The 15,352-nt window shown below is 41.5% G+C and overlaps 1 protein-coding gene across 1 annotated transcript in view; it reads left to right on the top strand.

Annotated features, from left to right (window-relative positions):
* epha6 (eph receptor A6) overlaps positions 1 to 15,352 on the top strand; it is a gene marked incomplete at both ends in the record, with an annotated part of 290,917 nt that overhangs the window by 236,442 nt on the left and 39,123 nt on the right. Inside the window, 2 exons of the mRNA XM_080019501.1 lie at positions 1,479 to 1,587; positions 8,319 to 8,389. Coding sequence (XP_079875627.1) covers positions 1,479 to 1,587; positions 8,319 to 8,389 — 180 coding nt within the window. The remainder of the gene's footprint in view (positions 1 to 1,478; positions 1,588 to 8,318; positions 8,390 to 15,352) is intronic.

Raw genomic sequence — 15,352 nt, 5'->3', positions numbered from 1 at the left:
ATTAGATCCATTTCATCACTTTCTATGTTTAAGCTTGGACTGTCTTCTTACTTTGCGATGGACTGCTCTTGTCATCAATGAACTGTACTGTATATTCCTACTGTGTATACCTGATGATTATAGCCGGCTGTACAGTATTTGGTGATCCACTCACACTCATACTTTTTAAATTATTGGCAACTCTTGCCACATTGTGGTTGTGATGTTTTCAATGTTTTTATTAATTAATGTATGTAGTTTGTTTTTGTTTGTTGTTGTTTTTTTTAAGTTATTCTGTCACCTCTTTGTGTGTCGTGTTTGTGACCATCTCAAGGGTTTATCCAAATAAATACATTTGAATTAAATAATTATGCTGTACATTCTGGGCAGTTTATTATTAGTACATTATTTTTATTACTTATTCTATTTTACTTACTGTTGGACTGCTGCGGTTACTCTGTTCTTAATTCTTCCCCATTGAGCTGCTGCAACACCTGATTTTTCCCATGGGGGGGGGGGTCAAGAAAGTACTATCTTATCTTATCTCTTGTCTTATCAATAAAAATTGTTTTGAGTTGAATTGAATGAAAAAGGCGCGCAAATACTCACAAGTGCACAGCCCTGGCTTAATAGAAGCAAAAGCACGAACCTGCCAACCCACCAGCCCCATTTGCCATTAGAAGGGGCCATGCATCCAGATTGTCCAATTCATATTCACTAAGTGTGAAATATTCTAGAAATAAGGTTTGGCGACACACAATCATCTTTCAATTATCTCAGATTTGTTAGCCTTGTGACGAGATGGGTAAAAGCCAGAATCATGAATATCAAACAGGGCCAACTGAGCCAAATGATCATGGACTAAATCCCATTTTCATGAATGAATAATATTAATTAAAACAGCACAAGGCGTACAAATCATCCCCATATACCACCTGGCGTGGATCAAACATCGAGAGAGAGAGAGAGAGAGAGAGAGAGAAAGAGAGAGGATTCAAAACATATCAAACCATAGTGACTATGAAAAGAAAAGAAGCATTCAAGGCCAAAATTTTAATGAACGCAAATCCCTATTTTACCTTTACCTTTCTTACCCCTTCCTGAAGTTTAAGTCTTGCTTCTCTCTCTATCGCTCTCTATCTCTCTCTCTCTCTCTCTCTCTCTCTCTCTCTCTCTTCTGTTGCTGTTTCCTCACCACCCTCTTATCCTCTCTCCCTCTCTCTCTCTCTCTCTCTCTCTACAACAGGCAAAACCCAACTAAATGGAAACTTGTAATTTTTTTCTAGTTGAGGAGGAAAAACCATCTACAAGAGAAGGAAAGCTAAAGTAGAGAAGAATTTTGATAGAGAGGTTGTTCCGTTGTTAGTGTGGCTGCATTTTAGGTCTTACAATTTTATGAGTGACATGCATGATTTTAAACAGTGGTGGTGCTATAGGAAGATAATGTGCTCAGTTTTAGAGGGAAACGTAACCTTCTGTGTTGTAATTGCCTTTTACAGCTTCAGACATTGTGTCCGACCAGGGCCAGGTGCTGGTCATCGTCACGGCAGCGGTAGGCGGCTTCACCCTCCTCGTCATCCTCACCCTCTTCTTCCTCATCACCGGAAGGTAAAAGGCTCGGCTTAGTTCAGGGAGATGTCGCGGTGGTATCACGTAAATTACAGGCGGGGAAATCGATAATCAATAAGCTTTTGTTTTCATGGCAATGTTACAATGCTATATTGCTCTACTTTTTTCACAGACTACACAAGCAAGGAGTGCATAACCCTATTCAAACACACACACACACATACACACACACACACACACACACACACACACACACAGACACACACACACACACACCACACATACACACATACAGTACACACACACAGAAACTATGCAGGTAAAGAATGCCCTCACTCTTAGAAACACCACGGTTTTGGCCGCTGTCACGCCTAAATTTCCTTCCTAGGATCAAGTGTTATCTTAGAAAGATGGATAGATTGATAGATAGATAGATAGATAGATAGATAGATAGATAGATAGATAGATAGATAGATAGATAGATAGATAAATAGATTGATAGATAGATAGATAGATAGATAGATAGATAGATAGATAGATAGATAAATAGATTGATAGATAGATAGATAGATAGATAGATAGATAGATAGATGGATGGATAGATAGACACTGTATATACTGTATATCTACTGTATATATTTTCAATGTATACAGTATATGCTGTATATGCATATATTATAAACAATTATTTATATATCTATTAAATATACCAATTATTGTATATATAAATATATATCTTTCTCTCTCTCTATCGCAATCTATTTAAATATATAATCGCGATTAATCGCATGATTGTCCATAGTAATCATCAACACACTTTTTTATCTGTTCAAAATATATCTTTAAAGGGATATTTTTACTGTCCAGAAACCCTCAAAGGTACTGCACCCCCCCATGCTAGCTGATTCCTAAATTACGGGTGAAAAAAGGAGTGCCTTAAAACAGAATTTGCGTTAACATGTTATTATTGTGTTAAGTTTGCATATATATATATATATATATATATATATATATATATATACACACACACATATACACCGATCAGCCACAATATTAAAACCACTGACAGGTTAAGTTAATAGCATTGCTCATCTCATTTCAATGGCACTCGTCAAGGGCTGGGATATATTAGGCAGCAAGTGGAAAGCAGGAAAAATGGGCAAGCGTAAGGATCTGAGTGACTTTGAACAAGGGCCAAATTGTGATGACTAGACCACTGGGTCAGAGCATCTCCAAAACAACAGGTCTTGTGGGGTGTTCCTGATATGCAGTGGGTAGTACCTACCAAAAGTGCTCCAAGGAAAGACAACCAGTGAACCAGCGACAGGGTCATGTACGCCCATGGGCTCAATGATGTGTGTATATATAAATATATTTATATATATGTGTGTGTGTGTGTGTGTGTGTGTGTGTGTGTCTGTGGGTGGGGGTTGTATTTGTGTGTGGATGTAACAATCTGTGACGGTAGAATTGAAAGATGAGTCTAACTCTGAGTTGCATGGTTCAGTTGCAACAATCAGTGCCCTTGTAGACTTGGAGAAATCAGCACCTAATTTCCATGGTCAGCTCCACAGTTAGGCCCCCACTGACTGAGGCAGAAAGCCTTGAACTCTGAAAGCACAGAGTTTTTTATTCCACTATATATAAAACACTCTTCTTCATCATGTGTAGGAAGACAGGCTTTTCTCTCGGTCAAAAATAAAACATTGAAGAGAGCACAAGTGGCGCTTTAGGCTTTCTATGTTCTGCACCTGGAAGAATGTTTGTCCCATAATCCCTTAAAGAACGTGGTGTAGCAAAGCCTTATTGGACACCAACACAATTTGCTGTAGAGGTGATCACTTGCCCCGTGTAGGAGAGACTTTTTTTCCCCCTCTCGTGTCCGGTTTTTAAGGAAAGCTGCAAAAGCACTTGGGCTCTGAGGGAGAAGAATGGGCTTGGTGCTTTGGCTGGTAAGACGGAGAGGGCCAGAGAGACGTGTGAAGGCTACCTTATTGGGGTCAAACGTCATCCCGCTTTCCAGAGAGGATGGAGCACAGCAATCTTCAGAGCAGAATTTTTTGGGGTCTGGCCCCCCAGCTCTCAAACCTTGGATTCCGCGTTTTCAGATGCCTTCATGTGAGGACAAACAGCTTTCTTTTCTTTTTTTCCAGGGAAAGCTTTCACTATTCTGAAATGCAAGCTGTGTTTAGCTGCAATGCCTCTCCGACTAGATTCCTTTTTAGAACGTTTTCTCTCAAAAAAAGAAAAATACAGCACAATGTGATTTACGTTGTAACGGGTGTGGTTAGGACCCAATTGCAGCACAAAGACAGGCAGGGATATTTGGTAATGTCTTTTATTTGTAGAGCAGACGGAAGACAGGCAGGGAGCAGGCAGGATACATCGCCGGGGACAGGCAGGTTCGATAACCAGGAGTGCAGACAGAAGACAGGCGGAGGGGCAGGCAGGATACGTGGTCGGAGCGAGGCAGAGTCGGTAGCGTGGAATCAGTCCGGAGAACGCTGGAGAGTCTGGTGCAAGCAACAAAGACAATCTGGCAATGGGTGACTGGTGAGAGAGGCTTATATAGTGGTTAGATTACAGATCTGGAACAGCTGTAGGCGCAGGTGAATAGAGTTGAGCTAATGGGACAGGTAAGGAGAGGGAGGGGAAGGTAGAAGAAGGCAGAGATCATGACATACGTTTCATTGGTAGATCTGCCATTCCTCTGCACACCAGTCCCTGTGGCCCTGTGGCACCTGTATAGCTCCAGTGGAAATGTGTGTATGGGACGTATTGTTCAGAGACAAGTGGGTTTCAGTTATGATTCATGATTTTACTTTACTTGGAGACTCTCCGTGTCTTTGTGCCCGCGTTTGTGTGTATGTGTGTTGCAGTTCCTTGAAGGTGACTATTGAAGGAAAGGTTTTCTTTTTTTCAACCCTGGGCCTTATTAAAATGTTTATTAATGTTAAATCTTCTTTTAGAAAAACCTTAACTCACAATATAATCAGACAATTGTTATATGTTAATTTGCAAAAAAATGGTTGCAAACCATGCATCTTATCAGGTTTTTAACGGTTGTATCGACTCTAGAGCCCATATCCGTGCAATGTGAGAGACTTGGAAGTTGCATTGCATCCTACAGGCAACATATTGCACCCAACATACACTTTAAGATTACTGCAAAAATTGCGAAAAGTAGTTCTAAATATAATGTGATAATGCTGGAATTCAAACACTTTCAAAATGACTGTGCATGCAGCACAGTAGGAAGCTGCAGCAGAGCTGTTTTAGTTCGGCTCACTTAATGTAAAAAAATATGTTGTAATATATATATATTTTTTGTCTTTTTTCAATTTATTTATAGATTTTATCATTTTATTGACAAATGTTCCCTCCTATTTTTATTTTTTATCTTTTTAAATACCATCTAAAATAATTATTTTGTATATTTTTTTTCTTGGACTTCTTATTTATTTGGTGTTTATTATTATCCTAATGTCAATGCTATTTTCCTTTTACCTCTATGACACCCCTGTGACTCCCTGGGTGAAGGGAGGGTTGGGGGAGTGGGGATGCTTATGTACATTTCTTACTTGTACTTTCCTGCTTTATTTTTTTCATTTTGGAAAGAATATAAAACCCAACAAACTTTATTTAAAAAATAAAATAAAATAAAGGTAATTGTCCGGCTAGATATTTCGATGAACAGTTAAAGATGATGGGAACCAACATTTTAATGAGGCCTGGGATGAAAAGAAGAGAACCCATTCGACAACATAGTGTGACCACATAAAGTGGCTGTGGGGTCTGAGGGCTGAGCTGGCTTTTTTGGATGTTGTCTGAGTGTGTGGCTCTTCTTTTCAACATGAAAGCCAGCTGATACCCTAGGAATCAGACGGATAAAGAGGATCAGTGGATCGGACTGGAAAAAGCTGATAAAGGTGCATGCTACTGCTTCCTTCTTTTTTCTCATTTTTTAACGAATGGATCAACCCTATTGTCCAAGGTCAACAGTTGCCCTCTAAATCTCTCTCTCCTCTCCCAGTCATCTTTGCTCAACCCCCCCTCCCCTCCCCCTGCCCCTCTCTCCCTAGCCACCCTGCTATCTGCTCTGTCCATCAATGCCCACACCCACACAAAAGACCTCGCTGGGCAGGAAACCAACCTGGCAACCCACAGCTCACTTCCCTTTGACATCCACTCTAATCTGGCAACCCAGATTATGTGCTGGCTTGAAAGAGGAGTGTCTCACAGAGCTGCACCTCATCAGCCCACGCAGGCGTACGTGCAAATGACACTATGCACATATTTTCTCTCCTCTTCTACAGCCCAGTTCACCCTTAGATCCAGTATCCTTCAGATGTCAACATTTTGTCTGCTGACTGTCTTTGTGTATGACAGTGAATGTGTCTGGCCCTCTGTGATGTGACTAAATGAATTTACTCGATTACTTTGGCCTCAACCTAATGTGAATCAACTTGGAGATTCTGCTTCACTTGTGATACAGACTCAGTAAAGGAGGCTAATTGCCTTCCGTGTGGTTGCGTTTCACCATGCTCACGTTTGAAGTCAATGCAATTTGATCTTACTTGCATCTTGTGATTAGTACAGTTGCAGTACCTTACACATCTGATCTGTTGTTGTGCAGCCCTTTGCAAGGGCTGTTGGCCTCACATTATGTCCCTCATCGTAACTTCGACTTTACCTAAAATCCTGTATGCTATCCCAATTCATTCACACACACAATGTACAAGATCTCCTTTTTATGGGTATTTATGGGCTATCGACGTGACTCTTCAAAAGTGTTACTTCGAAAACTCTTTGTTCAATTACTTAGACTGAAATCTTCAAGGAATTCTAGAGCGTGTTCCCCCCCAGGGGCGCTCTGCTGCTCACCATCCCCTTGCATTGCCATGAGTTGATAAAGGTTCCTTACTGTCTTTTTGGAGGGCCCCATCACCCGTTCTCAATAGTTTTTCCACACTTCTCTGGCAGCCACTCAACTGTATCAGCTGTCAACTGTCTGTCATCCTCTCAGCACCAAATGATATGCTGTCATGTGCCTGCTATACACTCAAGCTAGGGTTGAAAACACACACTGACACACACAGGCATTATGTGTGTTTTCTGACTCAGATGTGGGAGAGAGACCCCTGGCTCCTTGGCTAAGTCTTCTCCAACACTGGAGCCAACACCTCATTTCAATGCCTCATATCTCTTCCTTCTATCATAGGGAGTAGATGGACGAGATGGAAGATCCTCCCCGTGCAAGTTGACCAGCTTGATGGGGGGTGATGGCTTCCCACAATGTTGGGGGTTGCTGTTAATGGTATAATTAGCCAACCTTAGGAAAGCAGCTCCACATGCAGGACTGCTTTTGAGCTTTTGAGTTTTAAAGGACGCCTATGGCCTATTTCACATGTTTCCACACAATTTATCTTCAAGTTAAATGTGGGGTTGCAGTTAATTGAACTTAACATATAGCTACACTGTGGGAAACAGATTGTCACCAACAGGTGTGAGTCAAAGTGAACATAGTGACTTTCTTATATGGATATCTGACTCTCTCACTATGCCATATACAGTACATGTCACCCAAAGGCTGTCGTCAGAAAGAGGCAGAACAAGTGTGAAGAAATGTTTTTATTGCACATTGAGTGGATATGTATGCCAGATTTGATAATCACACTTTAGTCTTTAGTCTCCCCAATTATTGTTTTAACAAGAGCTTGAATATGTTCAAAAATTAAGAAAAAAAAAAAAAAAATTAGTCCTCCAATAGGAGTGAGAAATGTATGTTGGTGTTTTTGTGAACTTTTGAGTTTTTCTTTAATTTATGTGATGTGTACTGACATTTGTTTGTGTGTGCGTGTGTGTGTGTGTCCCTAACGCGTAATGACAGCAAAAAATGGGAGTCAAAGATGACAAAAAAAACCTTGCATACCATTAATTTGGTGTGAAATTATTTAGCAATGTTTGAACAAAAAGTGTCAACATGACCCTGAAGAACCTTTTTATATCACCTTTTCTCTTTGTGCCTCACCTAGGCCAAAAGTAACTTTTGCACGAGGGCTGTATTGTGCTCTTGCTCTCCCCAGTAGACATTTATTGGCAGAAAAATAAAACTTTGAAAAGACATAACCTGGCTAAATTTGGTAAAAAAAAAATGAAAGTTTAGTTGGTGTCAATGCCTGGCCAACATAATAGCTGTTGTTTTATATAGGAAGGTAGGTAGTAGTGGTCGACCGATTGATCAGTCTCACGATTAATTGGGCCGATATTTGTGCATTGTGAGATAATCGGTGTCTGCTGATGCCTGCTTTCACAAGGCCGATTAACAAAAAATGTCTGCAGGCCAGTGTTGTCAAAAATATATATTTTTCTATACATATCGATTTGGAATATTTGAAACGGTTTCAATACTTATTTTCCGCACTATCGATATACCGATAACAGCAAACACCCCGCTGCAGTGCCCACATAGCCCTACCTCATCTCATTCACTTGCTGTCTCCACTGTCTCATTCACTCTTAAGGTGTTAGTTCATTAAACATGGCAAGTGAAGAGTCTACGTGACCAAGAAAACGGCAGGAGATAGTGATTGTGAGATAGCTAGTGAGATAGATAGATAGATAGATAGATAGATAGATAGATAGATAGATAGATAGATAGATAGATACTTACATACTGTACCTATATTCATAGATAGATACATAGATAGATATATGAGCCATGGTGGAGGAAATCAGAAACTGAATACATTTCTCTCTGTGCTCTGCAGGTGCGAGTGGTACATCAAGGCCAAGATGAGCTCTGAGGAGAAACGGAGGACGACCTATCAGAACGGACACGGTATGGCTCCGTCTCACTCTCTCAATCTTTCTTTCTATCCTCCCCTTCAAAGTTTTCATCCTCTTTGTCTCACATTTTGTAATTTCTTCCTTCTCATCTTGTCATTTCATCTATTTTTTATTCCAATCTGATCTCAAATTCACTTTTCTGTTTCTCTTGCATTTTTTCTCATGTCTTCTTTTACTCACTTTCTTTTCTTTATTTTTTTACAAAAAAAAAATCAAATTTTGCAGTTACTATGTTACTTGGTTAAGACAAGAGTTTCCAGTTAACACTCATTAATAATGAGTCTACGTATCAAAGCAAATGCAGCAAAATAAAACACAATATTTTTGGCGTTGTATGTGGGCATCAGAAAAACCTGGTCGGAAAAAAAGAAAAAAACAAAATAATAAACCCATAAAATAAATTACTAACCCATCACAGGTTAAGATAAGATGTTTTATTGTAGTTTATTGTACATTGACATGGAAAAGTGTTTTGCGACCAGACAGAACAGCATACATCATAAAACAACACACAACAAAAGACAAAAGAGTAAACTAAACAAAAGACTTTGGGTTATGGATAACTGGTCACTCTTCAAAAACAGCATTTCATCATAACCACAACAAAAAGGAAAAAAATACTGTGTTTAGACATTATTATATTATGTATTTCCAGAAATCCAAGCACATGGCACAGAGCCACAGCTCACTTGCTGAAGAATGTAAACAAATAGGTGTATCCTAAAATATGGCGACCGCTACCCAGAATGCAATGCGTAATCACATGGTTGCCTTTTCTCTCTATACCTCTCCCTCTTTCTTTGCATGGTGGGTATGGGACTTTGTCCAGAGGTCTCAGCAAAATGATAAATAGCCAACTAAAACAAACCCACTGTGCAAAACGTTCTGAAAACTGTCCTCTTTTCGGCCCTTCCTCTCTCTCCCTCGCTCTCGTTCTCTTTCTCCTTCATTCCCTCCCTCCCTCCCTACCCACCCCTCTCTGTTCCTCTCTCCCTTTCTTTTCCCTTGTACCGCCCCACCAAACCCCTTACACCAATGGAGAGTTTGCCTGCATAAAAAAATCAAGGGATAAAAAAGTATGTTTCAAATAGTAAATAGTAAATATTAAATATTAAATATTCTGTTAATACATAGAGGTGTTCTCAGAATGTTAGGGTTAGGTAAGGTAAGGTATTTGTACCTACAGTTAGACAGTTGGTAGAGGTCTGCAAACCGTTGGTTAGGGGGATAGTTTGCTCTGTTAGGCTTAGTCTTTTTTTGTCAACATCTTGTTCTCAATGTATAATTTTGCTTGCAAAGTTCAGTTCCATTGCAAGCATTCTTTTGCCGTTTGGGTCCCTCCCCCATCTGAAAAATAGCCATTGAGCGCAAGACTTGACTTCGATTTTTAGCTTCGTTTAATTAATTTTTGCATAATTGTGCATAATTAAATTTAATTTACATTTCTATCATGGCCTCAACTAACAAAATGTTGACACTAAAATAAAGTTGTTGAGTGACACATTGAAATGAGAGCATCTAGAAATGAGAGTGTGAGCAAGAAAGCTACGCTCAAACCATTATTTCAATATCCAAAACAATGTGTTACACTAAGCACATTCTGTAACTTTTCCACTTTATAATTCCCCCGTTTTGGGGCTACCAAGCCCCCAACATGAATTTCCTGCAAAGCAATTGAGTATCTCCTGAAATGAGTTTTCAGGGGCTTCTTTGCTTACATGCGTTACATTTTATGCAAAAACATTCTTAATCATGGTTATATTTGATCATCATAAAAAAACTTTCGATACTCAATACTTTCATGATGGATAAAAATAAGTAAAATCATTGTGGTATAAACAAAAAAGATTACCAAATATAAACCTCACTTATGGCGGGTGTGTGTTTACAATTCTTAGAATATAATGAGTACAGGCTGGAACTCTTTTGATACATGCCTTCTTGAATACAAACTGGAACTCTTGTGATAAATGTCTTCTTGAATACAAACTTTCCAACAAGGTTTCCTGTAAGAGTAATTAGTCCACAAATACTTGATTTTACTCGCTGTCAGTGTTCTAATGAAGATCCCTTGTTGGTGAGACAGGATGTCTTCCCGCACGTCACTTCGTTGGAGTTTTGCACGCTACTGTTGGAGTAACCACCCGGGGCCTGGGTGTGAGGAAGTCCAGGATCCAGGCACAAAGTGGAGGGTTCAGTCCTAGCTTCTGCAATTTGAGAGCCAGTCTGGTGGGGACTATGGTATTGAAAGCTGAACTACTCGATGTACAGCAATCTCACATAAGCCCTATTCCGGCCATAAGGGTGCGTGAGCGGGGTGTGCAGTACCTAGGAGACCACGTCGTCCGTGCATCTGTTCAATCGGTTGTGTTGATGGAAATTAGGCAGAACTTTTTTATAGTTTACCCTGCCTGTTTTATAGTCCCCAGTCTCCACCACAGCCATGTCGGGATATTTGTTCTGAGGTCCGCACACATCATACAGGTCTGATAGTGCTGTGTCAGTGTTCGCTTGCGATGGAATATAAACCGCTGAGATGACGACCGTGCTGAATTCCCGGGGAAGGTAGAATGGACGTCATCAGATGGTCAGCTGTTACAGGTTCGGGAGCAGGAGCGGGAGAGAGTCTTGATGTTATTGGGGTTATACTAGCAGCTGTTTATTATGAGGCAGACGTCTCCGCACTTGGATTTCCCAGACTCCTCCAACCTGTCGGCGCAAATTCCTTGTCTTTCTCTCAACTTATTATTGATGGGATAGCGAATAATGGTCTAACTTCTTTGCACAGAAATTTAGCCACTGTATCTGCATTTTTATATTTTGCTGGTACTGCCTCTGCCAATCGGCAAAATCTGTCTGCTACTACCAACATGTACTGTATCTTTTCCCTTGTATGGGTTTAATCATGTCTACAAAATCCATTGTTATATGTTTAAATGGACCTTCAGTGACTGGGATATGTCCTATTGGTGTGTTTCTCCTTTCCTGATTTTACTTTGTAGGCATGTTTCGCATCTGGTTATAACTGCATCTACTTCATTTTGCAGCCCAAAAATTCCATTCCATTATTTTTCTTAATACCCCCCCCCCCCCCCCCCCCCCCCCATGTGCATCAGGTATTAACAAGGGAAGCAGACTGTCTAGGGCAACACAACCATCATGTGTTCTCCATATGCCCTTGTCATCCTGTGTTGCTCCTTTGTTCCAAAAGAGGTTTTTCGGCTTTTGACGCTTCTTCTTGTAGGAGGATTAAGTCTTTTTCCGTGACCTGATTCTCCAGGTCTGCCGAGCGTATGGACAGTATTGCCTTTGGATCGCTGGTGGCCACAGCATTAGCTGCTAAATCTGCTGCATTGTTGCCTGTAGTTATAAAGGATTTGTCTGACTTGTGAGCTGCACACTTCCACAAGGCTAATTTTGCATGTTTCATCATTGCTTGTAACAGTTTAAGAATCTGTTCATGGTATTGTATGGGTGAACCATCAGCCCTCTTGAACCTCTGAGCTTTCCATGTGGCGCCAAAAATGTGACAGACACCACCACCAGAGTCTGTGTATATATTTACAATTTGTCCCTCTGACAATTTGTACGCTTTGGTCAGAGCAATTAGCTCTGCCAGTTGCGCAGAGCAGGGCTGTGGGCACTGTCCTGATTGGAGGACTGCTTTAGTGTCATTTTTACTTTCTACAATAGTATATCCCGCTGACAGATTGTCTCCTTCTCCATGGCAGAAGCCGTCACAAATAAAGTCATATTTGCTTCAGTCAAAGGATAAGTTTGTAAATCTAAAATACCTGTGCTGTCAGCATGCTGGGCATACAACAAAGAGTATTTTTATGCCATTGCATCTAGGACAGAGTTAGTCTGCAAGTAGAGCTCAAGTTCTCAACCTGCAATGCAACTCTATTAATTCTTAAATCATCAAGAACTGCTGCAATAACTCTGTCCTGTGGATGACCTATAGGATGACAAGAGCACAGTTTTTTGGGTATAGAGAACCACCACCAACCCCTCTCTTTGGAGAACTATTTATCATGTTTGGGTCTCTCATGTTTGGGTCTGTAAACAACATCACTACTCTAAGAGGGAGAGAATCTCTACGGGTGAGACAAAAAACATAGAATCAAACAACATTTATACAATGCTACCAGATATACAGGTCCTCCACTACACCCGGGACCCAGGGTGCCCACCACAAAGAAGCCGCACAGCAGGGGCAAAAGGTTGACAGCCGCCCCCCACACCCCAACCCACATCCACAACAGCAAGCAGCCCGGAACGCACCTGGCAGGGCCCATCCCTCGCACCCCTCCTGCCCCACAGACCCTAGTCTGGTGGAGTATTGTTCGGAGTAGGATTGGTGTGCGAGTGTATGTGTTCCAAGCTTATATGATGATTTATGAGTGGGACAAGAAGCATACTGGTGATCGCATCCCCACCCACATAGCTTGCACCCCACCTATCCTGAAAGCCATAGGCCAATTGTGTGGTGCATGTGCTGAGGATGAGTTTGGGCACTGGGAGAGATTGCGAAGCGTAACCAGATCGATGCAGGGGCGCAGCAGACGGTGGAGCAACCACGCAGACCCCCAACCCCCGGACGCAACTGTGGCACCCAACCTACAGCGCTCAGCCATGAGCACAGAGCAGCCCGCCATGCACCTGTGCCATGCCGGGCAGCTCCACACCCCCATCAGGCCCCTGGTCAGCCCCCAGCTGCTGAGTATGCGGACCACAGAACAGAGGGCGGCAGACGGCACCCCACCCACAGCCCGACCCCCCAGCAATGAGCGCCCAACGAACCAAGAGCGCCAGAGGACAGGTACCCCAGCAGCCTGGTGTGACGACAGGAGACCGCCTCCCACCAAAGGAGGCCACATGGTGAGTCCTGCGCCGACCACATCCAGCCAGGTTCCAGCTGACCCCAGTTGACAGGACCAGACAGAATGCCTAACCAGCCCCGGCATGATAGGCCACCCCCCACCCCCAACCCAAGCTCCAAACCAGCAACCACGCCCCAAACCAACACATGGACGCCCCAGAGCCGTCCGAACACCCACCCAACCGCAGTGCCCCAGCAGATCAGGAGGACCCCCACAGTGCCCCAAAACACCACGACATTGCCTCGATTTAGGAGGACTCAAGTAATAAATGATTGAGTTATGTGAGTGATAAAAGTAGCCCATATTTCATTAAATGAATCAACATTGTTTGTGGATATTGCCAATTGTTTTTCCATTGAGATGTATTCTATTAATAACTGTAACCATTGGGATGTGGTGAGATTATCACTCTTCGAATTGAGTAATATTGTTTTCTTGGCAATTGTTTAGGCCATCAAAATGGGTTGGTGGTCTTTAAGTGGTGGGTTGACTGAAGAGAGGTTACCGAGAAGACATATAGACGGGGAGACTGGAATGCTGTGACCCAGAAGGATTGATAGCTTCTTGGTGATGTTGGTCCAGACCGCTAGGATAGCTGGGCAGAGCCAGAAGGCATGAAAGTAGTCATCTCTGGTATTAAGGGAACAGTGAGAGCAAATGTCTTCATCCACAAAACCCATTTTAAACATTTTGTGTTCCGTGATATGAGCTCTGTACAGAATCTTATATTAGATGAGATGGGTCATAGAAAAGGTATTCCACAGGTTGAAGTCGATGGGAACAGCAAGGTTTCTCTTTCCCATTCCATTGTAGGTAAAGATAAAGTGTCATCTGTTTTTAATAAAAGTTTGTATATTCCGGAAAAGGGATTTTTTTAAGTGACCAATATGAGTGAGATGTTCAATCATTGGAGATGGTTGTAGGATGTTGTTCATCAATTATAAAGGGGATGGTAGCTCAGGAGGTAGAGCTGGTGGTCTAGTGATCTAAAGGTTGCTGGTTTGATCCCAGGCTCCTCCTGCTAGCATGCTGTTGTGTCCTTGAGCAAGACACTTAGCCCCTAATTGCTCCTGATGGCTGCGTCCGTCGGTGTTTGAACAGTTGTAAGTCGCTTTGGATAAAAGCGTCTGCTAAATGACTAAATGTAATTTGATTTTAACTTTAAGAGACTGCTGTAGTTAAAGGAACTGAAGGAAACCGTGGCCACCAATAGTATAGCTTTGGGTTAAGGTTGGGGAGGATATAAGCAAATTCAAAAATGTTTTCCAAATGAGTGATTCCTTGTCTTTTCCAAGACCTTAAGATTATTGGTCTGTTTGTAACCAGAAAATCTGGGTTGTGCCAGATTGGCGTGAATTTGTTTGGAGATGGAGTGTGACCACTGAGTTTGAGGAGTTTCCACCATGCTGACAGAGTTGTTGCGATAAGTGTTTTTTTAAAGCAATTATGTTTCCTTATTGATTCAGTAAGGAATGGTATATCTGATAATGATGATTCCTGGCATTATGATTGTTCAATGTTTTGCCATCCATGGCCCAGTTATTGCTCTGGTTGTAACCATTTAATTATAAATTGAAGATGTTTCTCTTGATAGTAGTATCTGAAGTTTGGGGCTGCTAGACCTCAACAGTCTTTGTTTTTCTCTAGTGTTGCTAATTTGATTCTCGGTTTCTTGTATTTCCAATAAAATGTATTGACTATTGAGTCTAAAATATTAAACCAATGTACTGTTGGTTGCACTGAGGTAATTGAAAATATATAGTTTATTTTTGGAAGTATATTCATTTTCACTGCTGCTATCCTACTAATTAGTGAGATGGGTTGGTTGTTCCATCGAATAAGGTCTTCTTCAATGGATTTGAGCAATGGAGTGAAGTTAAGGGTAAACAAATCTGACAGATTGGTGATGGTGAGATGTCAATACCAAGGTATCTAATATTGCCCGTTGTGATGGTTGAGGGAAGTTTCTGGGTTTCAGCATTACAGTCAACCCCAATGAGTGGTAAGACTGGGGTTTTAGTCCAATTTGTTGAATAGTCTGAGATAGCTGAGAATTTAGATATAGGATTGAA

The sequence above is a fragment of the Zeus faber genome (assembly GCF_960531495.2).
Source record: "Zeus faber genome assembly, chromosome: 18".
Taxonomy (NCBI): Eukaryota; Metazoa; Chordata; class Actinopteri; order Zeiformes; family Zeidae; genus Zeus; species Zeus faber.
This window is presented reverse-complemented; position numbering and strand designations above follow the sequence as displayed.